Raw genomic sequence first — 16002 nt, forward strand, 5'->3', positions numbered from 1 at the left:
AAAATCATGAATAGGCAAACCAAAACAAGAAGAAATTTTGATAAATTCCACAAAGTTGAAAACTCATTTTGTTATGTGTGTCTGTATATATATGTAATGTATACATACATACATACATATATCCACACACACACACACACATATGCATGCAACATATATCTAAAATGAAACCATCATATACAAAGGAGGGCAGGTACCATGCCTTATATATATATCTCCTTCATATAATCTGTGCTGAACACATAGTAGGTGCTCAAAAACTTGCTTAACAGAGTTTAAGATGACTTGGCAAATAAAGTAGCTACTTTATATTAATCCTTAAATACATGTTAGAAACATAAAAACATGAAATTCGGTTTATTCTATTAGTTTAAAATGAAAACATTCATATTAGTATAATGATATTACCTGTAAGGGTAGCCGTGGTACTTGGAACGAAATATTGAAAGTAAAAAACTGAAGAAGAAGACCACCAGGCCTAATCCCACGAGACAAATAACTAGAAAGAAACAGAAAACTCCATTAGTCTAGACACACACAACACAAATGTTTATATTTTTAAAAAGCATTCAGTTAATTACACATACTTACATGTAACAGCTCATGGCACATACAGGTACCACAAACCAGATAATCACTATTTTCCACATTCTTCTCAATGACAATTTACTACTTGGAGTATGAAAACAAAACAAAACAAAAAAGTGATTGATCTAAGTTTCTGGGTGGTATTCTTCTCTTACCAAATTCCTACAAGTACTAATAATGCCCGCGGAGGGACCAAAACCAAACACAACAAAATGTGATAAACCACAAATGAGATGATCAGTCCCTGCGCTGTGAAGTACTAGCTATATTAGCAGAGACATCTACAGTACTGGAATGTGCAATATAATTTTATTTTCAGATGCCATGCAGTATTTACAAAGAAATGCAATTTTACATGATTGGCTAGATTATTGCTTCAGTAAACGCCTGTTACTTAAAAGTGATAGTTCATCTCAGCATCCCGCAAGCCAGTAACCAAAGGCTTGGGGTGTGAGAAAATATAGACTCTGTGATAGTCAAAGAGGGAAAACCAACCCTAAAGAGCTGGTGATGGTGTCAAGGCATTACTGTTCGTTTTAGAGGAACAAGTGGTATATGTTACAGCAGAATCCGCTGGGCTGTGATTTAGGTTTCCAGCATCACTTTATCCCTCACAAGTTGACAACAGGGACATTTCTTTCCCTTTCTGTTATGGTTAGGAAGATTTTACTCTAAAGTAGATGACTAATCAAATATATATTATGAAATATATGCAAATACATCTACTAGGTTTTTAATTAAATTTGCTAGCAGTAAATTCTTTAAATGCTTAAAAATCTGAGCCAATTAAATGCAGGTATGTTTAGAATAAAAATATATATTTAGAGAAATGGAAATTTACCTAAATCTGCTCTGTAAATAAGTTCTTTTAATAAGAAATACCTAAAGATTTCTTAGGAATTAAACATATGCATGATACCTGTATCCTTTCATTAGTTTCAGGGAATTCTTTAAAAACACTGGGCTATCTAATATGATTAATTATAAAAGAAAGGGGAAGATAAAAGAGATTAAACATGCCAAGACAGAAGAAAACAAGGGAGATTAAATAATTCTATATGCTTCTATAGTGATGAACTATAATTTTTAACTTATTCTAGCATATAAATTAGACCAGGTTTAATTACAATCCTAGAAATCAGTGGAGACTTTAGGAAATTGTTAAAACATGATCCAGAAGCCTGTTGGTCAGTTTTCCTTCAACTCTGTAGGAATATCACTCTCTCAGTTTTGAGAACAAATTGTGAAAAATGCTAAGTACTTAATAGCATTCAGTTGCAGCCTCTGTGACATTTCATATGTAACACACATGCACATGAATTTCAAATGAATTTTGGCAGAAAATAAAGCAAAAAAAAAAAAAAAAAGCGGCTGAATACTGCAAAAATGAAAACCATCTTTTCCCCCCGAAACTGTAGAATGCCCAAACAGACAGACACCAGCCACCTGACGTAGCAACTTTGCTTACATTAATCTTAGTGCACCTAGAATGAATGACATGTTGCTTTACTTTACATTTTCCTACATTTGGTATGACCACACACTTCTTCCTTCCCTCAGTCTTTTTCCAGGAGCTGAGTAAAACACTTTATCACTCCCTTTGCTGTTTACAGTATGAAAAGGCAAAAAGATAGGAAACTTAAAGATGAACTCCCCAAGTCAGTAAGTACCCAATATGCTACTGAAGATCAGTGGAGAAATAACTCCAGAAAGAATGAAGAAATGGAGACAAAGCAAAAACTACACCCAGTTGTGGATGTGACTAGTGATCAAAGTCAAGTCTGATGTCGTAAAGAGCAATACTGTATAGGAATTTGGAATTTTAGGTCCATGAATCAAGGCAAATTGGAAGTGGTCAGACAGGAGACGGCAAGAGTGAACCTCAACATTTTAGCCATCAATGGACTAAGATGGACTGGAATGGGCGAATTTAACTCAGATGACCTTTATCTACTACTGTGGGCAAGAATCCCTTAGAAGAAATGGAGGAGCCCTCATAGTCAACAAAAGAGTCCGAAATGCAGTACTTGGATGCAATCTCAAAAACGACAGAATGATCTTTGTTTCCAAGGCAAACCATTCAATATCACAGTAATCCAAGTCTATGCCCTGACCAGTAATGCTGAAAAAGCTGAAGTTGAACAGTTCTATGAAGACCTACAAGACCTTCTAGAACTAACACCCAAAGAAGATGTCCTTTGCATTATAAGGGACTGGAATGCAAAAGTGAGAAGTCAAGAGATACCTGGGGTAACAGGCAAATTTGGCCTTGGAGAACAAAACAAAGCAGGTCAAACGCTAACGGAGTTTTGGCAAGGGAACACGCTGGTCATAGCAAACATCCTCTTCCAACAACACAAGAGAAGACTCTACACATGGACATCACCAGATGGTCAATACCAAAATCAGACTGATTATCTTCTTTGCATCCAAAGATGGAGAAGCTCTATTCAGTCAGCAAAAACAAAACAGGGAGCTGACTGTAGCTCAAATCATGAATTCCTTATTGCCAAATTCAGACTTAAATTGAACAAAGTAGGGAAATCACTAGGCCATTCAGGTATGACCTAAATCAAATCCCTTACGATTATACAGTGCAAGTGAGAAATAGATTCAAGAGATTAGATCTGATAGACAGAGTGCCTAAAGAACTATGGACGGAGGTTTGTGACATTGTACAGGAGGCAGGGATCAAGACCATCCCCAAGAAAAAGAAATGCAAAAAGGCAAAATGGTTGCCTGAGGAGGCCTTACAAATAGCTGAGAGAAGAGAAGCTAAAGACAAAGGAGAAAAGGAAAGATATACCCATCTGAATGCAGAGTTCCAAAGAATAGCAAGGAGAGGTTTAAGAAAGCCTTCGTCAGTGATCAGTGCAAAGAACAGAGGAAAACAACAGAACGGGAAAGACCAGAGATCTCTTCAAGAAAATAAGAGATACGAAGGGAACATTTCATGCAGAGATGGGCAAAATAAAGGACAGAAATGGTATGGACCTAACAGAAGCAGAAAATATTAAGAACAAGTGGCAAGAATACACAGAAGAACTATACCAAAAAGATCATGACCCAGATAACCATGATGGTGACTACAGCCATGAAATTAAAAGACCTTTGTTCCTTGGGAGAAAAGCTATGACAAACCTAGAGAGCATATTAAAAAGCAGAGACATTACTTTGCCAACAAAGGTCTGTCTTGTCAAAGCTATGATTTTTCCAGTAGTCATGTATGGATGTGAGAGTTCAACTATAAAGAAAGCTGAGTGCCGAAAAACTGAGGCTTTTGAACTGTAGTGTTGGAGAAGACTATTTTATTTTATTTTTTAACTTTACAATATTGGAGAAGACTCTTGAGAGTCCCTTGAGCTGCAGGGAGATCAAACCAGTCCATCCTAAAGGAAATCAGTCCTGAATATTCATTGGAAGGACTGCCGCTGAAGCTGAAACTCCAATACTTTGGCCACCTGATGCAAAGAATTGACTCATTGGAAAAGGCCCTGATGCTGAGAAAGACTGAAGGCAGGAGGAGGAGGAGACGACAGAGGATGAGATGAACGTAAGTTTGAGTAAACTCCGGGAGTTGGTGCTAGACAGGGAAGCCTGGCGTGCTGCAGTCCATGGGGTCACAAAATGTTGGACACGACTGAGTGACTGAACTAAATTGAACACTTGATATATACCGTGGGAAATGTGTCTCAAAATGTGATCAAGTAAAACAGAAGCTATTTACTTGATTCTATGTGGTGGAGCAAAGTAATGGAACTGAGGTACAGGCACATGGGGAAGAAGAGGACTTGGGGAGGAGTCAGTGGTGACCCAACAAACCACGCACTGCAGCCGTTCCCAGGTAACATCCTTGTGAGAAGAACGTGCTAAGAGGACACAGACGGATTCTGATCTGGGCAACGGTAATCACAGCGCTTGCACTATATCCAGAATAAAAACCACACTGGGATCAAAAGGGCAGATTTCAAAATATATTTCCCCTTCCGCACTCCTCCTCTCTCTCCCATGCACTCGCTCGTGCACTCCTCTCGCACACACATACACAAATAAAGTGGCAGTGGGTGGGGCTGAGGTGATTTTATATATATATTACACACTATCTCACTACTTTAATGTGACAGGATGTATGATAAATATATGAACATGTAAGAATTTGTCCTTATATAAATACTACTCGTTGGTCCCAAGAACATCACATTCTTTATGCAAATGATAAATCATAAAATGATGTTCTGAACAATGATTAAGTAAACAAAGTAATGCATTCCTTGCTTCTGTGGTTTCTTTATAACAGTATGTAAATGGCATCAGGGGAAATGAGGGTAAAGGATCTATTACATCCAAAATATTTCAACACTAAAGATCCCTAAGGATTGTATTTAGAAATCACTGTGACTGACTGACATTCATGTCACCATAGCTAAAACTCCCCATAAAGAAAATAAGTCTGGATTTGTATTTTAAACTTTTTAATAAATTAAGAATCTTCTCCAGATGCCTATGTTCCTCATACATACATTCTGGATTTTAATAGGGTTCAGAAATGCAAAGCATATTGATAAAAATCTTAATTATAGGTTTGTGGAAGCATAATCATAAATTCACATAGGGACTTTATATCAATTATGGGAAGATTTGTGGCAGGAAATACTGAATTTAAGGCTCTCTGACATTCTTTGACCCGTGCTCCTGAGGGCAGAAGATTTTTCCTGTGTTTTTTCCCTTTTCTTGCCAAAAACACTTCATAAAAATGTGTAATCTCTTACTGGAACTCCCTGAGGGGAACAGCTCTGTCAAAGGATAAAATAGTCACCTGGTTAAGACACAAAGCTGAGACTCGGTAGAGTTGTGAATCTTGGAATATCACTGGAAAAGGCAAAAACCCTGAGAAAGATGGTACCACAAGATGCCCCCTTTCAAAATGTAGCTCAAAAGAGGTTTTGGAGGTAGTTGGAAGGTATTATAACACTTCGGGGTACAACACTTACACACAAACTTCTCTGTCTGAATCAGTCCTTGAATGCATAGATGGCTCTTGTGGCATAAGGGACATATCATTAGCCTATAAAACCTCTGAAGACTCTGTCCCTAGAACTTTCCCCCTCTTCCTGTATGGTGGACATGACCAAAGAGACCATAACTTCAGCAGAGATAAATCAAACCACCCCCAACAAGGGTGAATAACAACTTTTCTTTATACCCAATTCCACAGAAAAGCACCAATCCCATTTTGGAAGAAATGTATTTTTAAATATTTGTGCGCACACCACACATCCAAGAAAGAGAAAAAAGTAAGAAACGCTGCAGCTGTCTTCAAACCAGAACCTTTCTTAAGAAGTTAATTTACAAAGGATTTTTATCTATTTCCCATTTGATTTAAATGAACTTGACTAAAACAAACTTACAAAGATACCAACACAGAGACTTACTCCGTCTTTTTCCAACATCTCCCTTGGATGTTGCCGCTTCATTTAGAAGAACCATCCCCATGGTGATAGCAGCATCTATAGTAATTGTCAAGGAAACATTAGAAATAGATGCAAATAAAATCTATTAATTGTTCTGGACCTGAACATCATGTGTTCTGTACCAGAATGACTGAATTACACACGCACACAGAGGTGAATGCAACTTACTCTCCTGATACAAAATTACTGCTTTTCATGTATTTAAATAAATATGCCTTGATTTTTAGACTACATAACCTCAAACTTTGCTTTGTGAGATTTTTAAGGTCTAATTCTAAATGCTATTAAATTCCAGGACTTTAATAGTACGTATGAATTATATACTCTCAAAACCAATAATGATATTGCACCTTATACATAAAGATATACATATACTAGTTACACCTAGAATGACATTTCATTGGGCAATCACAGAAAATTAGAATATACTCAGCATGGAACCAACCAACCAGCCTTGGCGGATGCCTAATATGTACAAGAGAGAAAGCTACTAAAAACCATCCCCTTGCCTGACAAAAATGTTTCTGTTGTTTAGTTGCAAAGTCATATGTGCCTCTTTGCAAACCCATGGACTGTAGTCTGCCAGGCTCCTCTGTCCATGAGATCCTCCAGGCAAGAACACTGGAGTGGGTTGCCATCTCCCTCTCCAGGGCATCTTCCTGACCCAGGCCTCTCCTGCACTGGCAGGCAGGCTCTTTACCACTGAGAAACCAGGGAAGCCCACCTGACATACATATACACATACCACTAAACTTTGAGGGAATTCGTGGTAACAGTTTGAAAACTTCTGAAATTTAGATAATTATAAGTTCTTTGTGTTTCAATTGTGTAATGATGGGGATGTTACCAATAATCAACTGATAGAAAAATTAAAAGCTTATTTCACTGAAACTGCGGATAGACAGGAAATTTACTGCTTAACTTAGTTCTTTGAATTGATGGGACTGATGTAGATCCTTAAAAAGGAGTTCAATTAGGATTGCCCTTCCATTTTTTTCTGGCAACACCCTTTTATATTCATGTATAATTCTATCCATTTAAGTGTACAGACTTGCTGCTGCTGCTGCTAAGTCGCTTCAGTCGTGTCCGACTCTGTGTGACCCCACAGACGGCAGCCCACCAGGCTCCCCCATCCCTGGGATTCTACAGGCAAGAACACTGGAATGGGTTGCCATTTCCTTCTCCAATGCATGAAAGTGAAAAGTGAAAGTGAAGTCGCTCAGTCGTGTCCGACTCTTAGCGACCTCATGGACTGCAGCCCACCAGGCTCCTCCATCCATGGGATTTTCCAGGCAAGAGTATTGGAGTGGGGTGCCATTGCCTTCTCCAGTACAGACTTGAGCTACTGACAATTCACACAGATTTCTGGATTAATTTATCTCAAACACATTTTCAATACATGTTTGAAATATAAATCACATTTAAAAATTATTTTATATAGATACTACAAACAAAACAAATATTTATTTTATGATGCCATCTACTGAGTAGCTTCCAAAATATAACATTGGGGGAAATAGCACTATTTTTTACTTCTAGGTAAAAATAAAGTTTAGAAATTAAATGCTTTAAAATTTTAACTAGATGAAAGCTGTATATTAAAACAGTCTTAGGATAAAACTGGATATGTAAACACCCATGTGTACACTGTATGTGTTATTAGCACACAGAGACATAAATATTCACTTAGGGAGAAGTTATTAAGCAAATTACATTTTATTGGATATTAACTATGGTCAGTCAAGTGTAACATACCCCTGTTAATATCTTCGTAACATATATATATATATATATATATATTTATACTTTTTAAAAAAATTACTACTGTTCCTTCTGTAGGGCTTCCCTGATAGCTCAGTTGGTAGATTCCACCTGCAATGCAGGAAACCCCAGTTCGATTCCTACATCAGGAAGATCCGCTGGAGAACGGATAAGGCTACCCACACCAGTCTTCTTGGGCTTCCCTTCTAGCTCAGCTAGTAAAGAATCCATCTGCAATGTGGGAGACTTGGGTTCAATCCCTGGGCTGGAAAGATCCCCTGGAGAAGGGAAAGGTTACCCACTCCAGTATTGTGGCCTAGAGAATTCCATGGACTCTATGGTGCATGGGGTAGCAGAGTCGGAAGTGACTGAGCAACTTTCACCTTGTCAAAAATTGCTTTGTCACTTTGTCCCTCTGTAGATTTGAAAACGGCGTGACCAATGTATTTCTCATTTGATTGCTTTTGAACTTCACACAAATTCGAACAGTGTTATTACAAAGCTGTAAGATTTTCATCAGAGTATACTGATAGTTATTGCTTATCTTACTCAAGGACATTTGTTTTTGTTTCCAAGTGTTAAAAATACTCCTACAAGGAATATCTTCTTATATGTATATGTGAAATATTTTTTCTAGGGTCTACACCTAGAGGTAGAGTTTTTGAGAGGCTGATATATGTAGTTTCAAATTTACTAGGTATGATCATATTCTGTAAAACAAGTAGTGTTAAAAGAATTACCATTTTTTTACACTACACTAACACAGTTTTGCTGAACTATTGATTTTATCAAACTGTTGAGTAGGGATCTGTCTCACTAGTGAGTCAGAGTTTGTCTTTTGATATGTTAATTCCTTTTTTTGCTTAAGTTTTTGTATTGTGCTTACTTTTTTTTTTTTTTTGCCCATTTTCCCATAAGTATATTTGCGTTTTCTTATTATCTTAGAAGATGCTTCAGTTTTTTCTGAATATGAATATTTTGAAGTGTTACATACAGATTCTTCTACTTGTCTTTTAAATTGTTTACTTATCAGAAGGTTGTCATTTCAGTATGGTCAAAATTGTTATTCTTTTCCTTTATGAGCTTTGGTTACTGTTTCTTACTTATGAAATTAATTCCTACCCCTAAGTCTTAGAAATACTCTGTTAGTTTTAGATATACAATATTAAGTGTCTGGACATTTACATACGTTAGGAACTAATAATCACCAGAAGTCTAGTAACCACACGTCCCATACAGAGTTATTAAATGTTATCAGCCATATTCCTTATGTTGTGTATTACATCCCCGAGACTACTTTAACACTGTAAGTTTGTGCCTCCTCGTCCCCTGTTTTGCTCAAGCCCTCACCCAGCTGCCCTTTGCAACCACCCTGTTTTCTGTACCTATGAATCTGCTTTTGGTTTGTTGTTTGTTCATTTGTTTTTTAGATTCCACATACAAGTGAGATCATAAAGTGCCCGCCTTTAACTTATTTCACTTAGCATGATCTTTTAGATTCATCCATGTTGCTGCAAATGGCAAGATTTTTCTTTTAATGGTTGAGTATGTGTGTCTGTACATCGGATCTTCTTCACCTGTTTATCCACTGATGGACATTTCGGTTGTGTCCATATCTTGGCTACTCTAAATAATGCTGCAGCGAACAGAGAGGTGTATATATCCTTCTGAATTAGTTTTCATTTTCTTCAGGTAAATATTCAGAAAATTACTGAATCATATGCTAGTTCTATTTTTATTTTTTTAGAAACTTTCATACTGTTTCCCATAGTGGCTGTACCAAATGAGATTCCTCCAATCCTCATCAAGGTTTATTTGTTGTCTTCTTGATGACAGCCATTCTGACAGGTGTAAGGTGGTATCTTACTTGGATTTTATTTGCAGTTCCTTGATGATTAGTGATTTAGACTGTCTTTCCATGTGACTGTTGGAATTATGTCTTCCTTAGAAAAGAGTTAGTCCACTCAAGTCCTCCATCTATTTCTAAACTGTGTTGTTTGTTTCTTGATACTGAGTTGTATGAGTTGTGTATCTGGATATTAACTGCTTATTGGATATATAAACTACAAATATCTTCTCCCATTCAGTAAGCTACCTTTTCATTTTGTTGATGGCTTTTTTTCCAATGTGCAAAATGCTTCTTAATTTGATGTAGTCTCACTTGTTTATATTTGCTTTTGTTTGCCTTGCCTAAGGAGACAGAGCGAAAAAATTATTGCCAAGACCCATGGCGAAGAGCATCCTGCCTGTGTGTCTTCTTTGAGGAATTTTATGCTTTCGGGTCTTACCTTTAAGTCTTTAATTCATTTTGACCTTATTTTGTATATGGTGTGAGAGAGTGGTCCAGTTTCGTTCTTCCGCATGTAGCTGTCCAGTTTTCCCAACACCATTTATTAACGGGGCTGTATTTTTCCCACTGCATATTCTTTCTTTTTTGTAGCTTAATCGACCATAAGTGCATGGGTTTATATTGGGCTCTCCAGTGTGTTCTGTTGATATGTGTCTCCATTTTTGTGCTGATTCTATACCGTTTCTCAGAGAAGGCAATGGCACCCCACTCCAGTACTCTTGCCTGGAAAATCCCATGGGCGGAGGAGCCTGGTAGGCTGCAGTCCACGGGGTCGCTAAGAGTCGGACACGACTGAGCGACTTCACTTTCACTTTTCACTTTCATGCGTTGGAGAAGGAAATGGCGACCCACTCCAGTGTTCTTGCCTGGAGAATCCCAGGGACGGGGGAGCCTGGTGGCTGCCGTCTATGGGGTCACACAGAGTCGGACACTACTGAAGTGACTTAGCATAGCATAGCATAGCATAGCATACCGTTTCTATTACCATAGTGTTTTGTGCTGGGTCTTGGTTGCTGTGTGGGCTTTTCTCTGGTTGTGGAGAGAGGGGCTACTCTCTGGTGGTGCGTGGGCTTCTCGTTGCAGTGGCTCCTCTCGTTGCAGAGCATGTGTTCTAGGGCATGCAGGCTTCAGCAATTACAGCACATGGGCTCAGTGTTTGTGGCTCATGGTCTCCAGATTGTAGGCTCAGTAGCTATGGCACAAGGGCTTATTTGCCTTGTGGCATGTGGGATCTTCCCAGACCAGGGACTGAACTGGTGTCCCCTGCATTGCAAGGTGAATTCTTAACCCCTGGACCACCAAGGAAGCCACACAGCTTTTTAATACAGTTTGAAATCAGGGTCTGTGATACCTACACCTTTGTTCTTTCTCATGATTGCTTTGGCTAAACAGGGTCTTATGCAGTTCTGTGCAAATTTTAATTATTCTAGTTTTGTGAAAAATGGCACTAGTATTTTGAAAAGAACTGCACTGAATCTACAGATTGCTTTGGGCAGTATGGACTTTCTATATCTTTAACATAAGGCAGGTAATGTCATGGTTTTCCTCAGAGTACTCTCTACTCATAGTGAGATGGAAAGTTAATCATCTGAAGACCTCAAAATGACCTCCAGGTGGCACCTCATTTGTACCCTGATCCACTTCTATACCGCTCTGCCCTTGTTGGCTCTTATTCGTGTCCTTGGTATTTTTTCAACAAGAAGAACCCTCTGCCTCAGGATCTTTGCACCTGCTATTTCTCTATCTGAATGCTATTCCCCTGAATGTCCGTATAACTCACTCCCTCACTTCCTTTGGGTTTTTGATCAAATGACAGTAGAGAAGCCTCCTTTGAACACTGTACTTCTTATCTTGCTTTATTTTTCTCTATTAACATTATTTTTTAAAAGAAATTTAGAACTTGTATCTTTTTAATTCATTTACTGTCTCTCTCCTATCACTACAATGTTAGTGCCCAAAGGGTAGGGAGTTTATTTTGTTCACTATCTTACCCAGTACCAACTAGGCTCTGATATACATGATTGTAATCCTCAGTTTACACATAAGAAAACTGAAGCCATCAGAGAGATCCAAGTAACTTGTGCAAAGCCACAAAGTTAGTGAGTAAAAGGTACAAACCAAAAGAACACAGAAGAATTGAAGCAGGATGGTAACAGGGTTAGAAGAAAATGATGAGGGAACAGCAAAGGAACAAAATAGTTAAATCTGTTTAACAATGTATATCTTTATACTAAGCATAAAATTTTATATCAAGTGAAAATGCACTTAACAGTATAATTGCATCTCTTTACAAATAATAAGAGAAATTCAGGGAAAGAAAGATAATAAAAAGTTAAAAGCAACTGTTTTGGGGTAATAAGGTTGTAGGGTTTTGTTTTCTATTATTTATACTCTACATAATAGTAGTTTGCAAACTTTTTCTGTGAAGGCCCAGAATGTAAATATTTGGGGCTATGCACGCTGTATGGTGTATTGTTACTACTCAATTCTGCTACTGTAGTGCAAAGTAATCACAGACAATTCACAAATGAATAGGTGTGGCTGTGTTCCAATAAAACTTAATTTATAAAAATATCAGTCAGGCTGGAATTGAACCTCACTGGTCCTAGTTTGCCAACCCCTGCTATAGAGGATCTGAGACAGTGCCGAAGATACTCTAAACTGTTATGTCTGAGAGGAAGTTAGCTTTGCTCTTATGTGAAAATAAAGAAATGCAAAAATCCTTGTACACATGATCTCAAAGTAGGAACTTTAAAGCAAAAAGATTATTAGATATAGGTGTTATGTACAACCCCAATATAAAATACTTTATTAGAGGGCAGCAGGGTCAGGAACTAAGTGTGAGTTTTTTACTTAGAATGTTTCCTGCAAAAGTGAGTTTTCTAGTCATTAACAAGGAAAGACCTGTGAACCTACTTTAAACTTGATGGCTGTAACTGAGATACGTGAATTACACTAAATGGCTTAAACTAGCCAACCCTCCTCTTTTATCTAAAAATACTTTTGAGCTTAAAAGCTTTGAGCATTGAGAATTATTTAGGTCAAGTTCTATTTTGTCAATGAAAATAATTTTTGGTAAAAGAGAGCCTACATAATAGTTATCATTTGGGGGAAAAATCACATTTGTAATGTAAACATTTTTAGATGATGTACTGATTTATAAACACAGGAAAAAGCTTTGACTGTAACATCTGCCAGAGTTAATGTGTAGGGCTTCCTTTATTGGGTGGAAGGCTGACTGATTAATGAAAGCTCTTACAAATCTCTGAGAGATTCTGTGTCAAACTCTGGAATAACAGATACTTTTCTGTCATAAACTGATGGGTGTAACCATTTAACTAAGCCTTATTAAAGAATCTCAACATTAAGAGATATAAATATATACCAGCTAAATGGTAATGTTCCTGAAACTTTTTCTATTGTCCTGAGATTAATGTCTGTGCCTACATAGACACAAACACACGCACACACACACACACCTTTGTTCTACTTCATGTATAACTTTGCACATCTGTATTGATTAATATCATAACATTATACACTTCAGCTATTACTCTCCAGTCCCCTGCTTATCTTGTCAATCACTTTCTTACTGCTAAAAAAGTCAAAATATTGACATGATCCTACATAAAACAGGAGCTGCTGTTTGTGTAAATAACAAAATCCACAGAAAATGAATATCCTAGAAATGAATGTGCACAGAAATGCACATATATTTGCATTACATTACAATCCATTCTCAATCACAAATGATGTTACGTTTACGATGGCTCCTAAGAAGAGACCCAGGATTGTCAGTTTAAAGATAAATGTGAACAAATGTTGGGAAAAAGTCAGCATATTATAGACTTTATCTAAAATATCTTCAACTTGTATCCATCATTAATTTTTTTCTGTAGTATGTTTCTCCTTGGATATAACACATTAAAAGAAACATTTGCTGTCTATCATAGACTGAAAATAAGTCAGAGTAAAACTATACTCTCATAATAGATGGAAAACAAATGTTTTTCTCATAGGAAAAGCAAATGTGATCTTTATAAAAACACATATTTTTAAATATTTAGAAACAGTTGTTACTGCTAGTGTAATCTTTGCCTTTTATATGAGAACCTTTACTCCTAATTGATATTTATCTCATGTCATCTTGACATCCCAGAATTTAGAGGATGTGCAGAATTAAAGGATAGGTCAGAATTTGTATACTTGACAGTAAAGCCAATCCGAGAACTCATGTGTCTGGTTTCCACTAGCATGTAGAACATGTCTTGGTGAATTTAGATCAGATTCAAATTTCTTAGCAACGTATGGAAAGATATTTATTATCCAGCCAACTAACCTTTCATCAGTCTGCCCTGCACAGTCTGTGAATACTCTTTCATTTTATGTTTTTCTACCTGTTACACCTTCCACTGGAATAGTCTCGCTCACTCATTCTCCACCTGGGGTGAAGTCCTTTTCTACTGTATAAAAACCTGGCTAAAAAGTCAATTCAACTTTTCGATGCATCAAGTTGCCTCTTGATGCCTCATACTAATTAAAATTATTTTCCTATCAGCCTGCTGCTGCTGCTAAGTCGCTTCAGTCGTGTCAGACTCTGTGTGACCCCAGAGATGGCAGCCCACCAGGCTCCACTGTCCCTGGGATTCTCCAGGCAAGGACACTGGAGTGGGTTGCCATTGCCTTCTCCAGTGCATGAAAGTGAAAAGTGAAAGTGAAGTCGCTCAGTCGTGTCCGACCCCTAGTGACCCCATAGACTGCAGCCCACCAGGCTCCTCCATCCATGGGATTTTCCAGGCAAGAGTACTGGTCCTATCAGCCTACCTTCTTGCAAACAGCAAATATATTTACAACAGGTGTTAAAACATAACTGAATGAAAAATTTAAAAAATATTTTATTTGGAAAAATATAGAGATTTATATATTAGCCTTAGTTCATATATTCTTTATTAAAATGTCATAACATTTTTTATTATTTTTAAAAATAACTTCCTCTCAAAGACTACTTAGGATTTTTTTTCCCTCCTAAATAGGGTACTGAAATAAAAGACTACTAATGGAGAAAAATCTTATTTCTACTAAATGTCATTCTATAACCTATGACATCAAATGACTCCATCTGTTTGTTCTTAGATTTTTTAAAATAAAATTTTGTATGTAGCAACTGCATCTAATGATCTGGCTTACTAAATTAGGAAGAGAAAACCAAAAGGCAGAAATTTTCTCCAAAGATAAACAAGAAGTTACCACCTGGAATTTGCATTTTTTCAACCCACTCCAGTATTCTTGCCTGGAGAATCCAATGGACAGAGGAGCCTGGAGGGCTACAGTCCATGGGGTTGCAAGAGTCAGACACGACTTAGCGACTAAACCACCACATAAAAACATACATGCAAATTACAAAAAAAAAAATTATAAAGTAAGTTTTAAAAAATTAGTAGATACTGCCAAGTAAAATCAGAAATTATTATATAATGGCTTCTTCTAAACTTTTGTTGATTTTAATGAGCCCACCATTTTAAGACATTTTCTCTTTTCATAGATACAGGCAAATAAAAAGAACAGCAGCGATAAAGCAACAAATAGTTACTAGCAGCAGAAAGATAATACATTTTACTGTTAAAAATCTACATGGAAGACTTCATACTGTTTGTAAAATTTCTTTGCGTCCTAAATCTCAGCTTGAGGTCAATGAGCCATGAAATGAAACGTTGGGGAATTCCTGCCATACAATGGAATGATGGTCTCAATATACCTTTTCATTCCTTTTGCTAGGTATTTCTGATTTAATAGCTGCTCTGAAAGAAGTATATTGCTAAAATGCTACATCATGGATTGAAAACAGAAGAAAAAAAAAAAAACTATACAAATAAGAACCAAAAAGTTAGCCTGCAAAACGTATTTCCCCTTTTCTGTAGGTTCACGTTCTACGGTTTCAGTTACCCACAGTCCAAAAAACATTAAATGGAAATTTCAGAAATAATTCGTAAGTTTTAAAGTAAGATTCAAATGCCATTCTAGCAGCATGATGAAATCTCACATTTTCCTGCCCTGTTCCTCTGGATGTGAACTGTCCCTCTGTCCAGAGTGTCCACCCTGCATTCACTACCTGTTCAGTGTCACTCAGCAGCCATCCTGTTACCAGATCAGCTGTCGTGGGGTCGCAGGGCTGTGTTCAGGTGACGCTGTTTTTAGTGGCCCCAAAGCACAAGAGTAGTGATGCTGACAGTTTGAATATTCTCTTACTTTGCCTAGTCTGTAAAGTAACCTGTACCAAAGGTATGTATGTCTAGGAAAAAATACAGTTCTTTCTCCAAACTAAGGCAAGGCAAT

General features: G+C 37.3%; 1 protein-coding gene across 7 annotated transcripts in view; it reads right to left on the minus strand.

Annotated features, from left to right (window-relative positions):
* Positions 1 to 16002, minus strand: part of TUSC3 (tumor suppressor candidate 3) — a 214545-nt gene that overhangs the window by 14574 nt on the left and 183969 nt on the right. For 5 of the 7 annotated variants that reach the window (XM_027529733.1, XM_027529729.1, XM_027529726.1 and 2 more), the window contains 2 exons: positions 5997 to 6095; positions 409 to 499 (listed from right to left, as the gene is read on the minus strand). In XM_027529733.1, coding sequence (XP_027385534.1) covers positions 409 to 499; positions 5997 to 6095 — 190 coding nt within the window. The remainder of the gene's footprint in view (positions 1 to 408; positions 500 to 5996; positions 6096 to 16002) is intronic. The other 2 variants (XM_027529731.1, XM_027529730.1) reach the window with 1 other exon arrangement.

The sequence above is a fragment of the Bos indicus x Bos taurus genome, chromosome 27, assembly GCF_003369695.1.
Source record: "Bos indicus x Bos taurus breed Angus x Brahman F1 hybrid chromosome 27, Bos_hybrid_MaternalHap_v2.0, whole genome shotgun sequence".
NCBI classification, from domain to species: domain Eukaryota; kingdom Metazoa; phylum Chordata; class Mammalia; order Artiodactyla; family Bovidae; genus Bos; species Bos indicus x Bos taurus.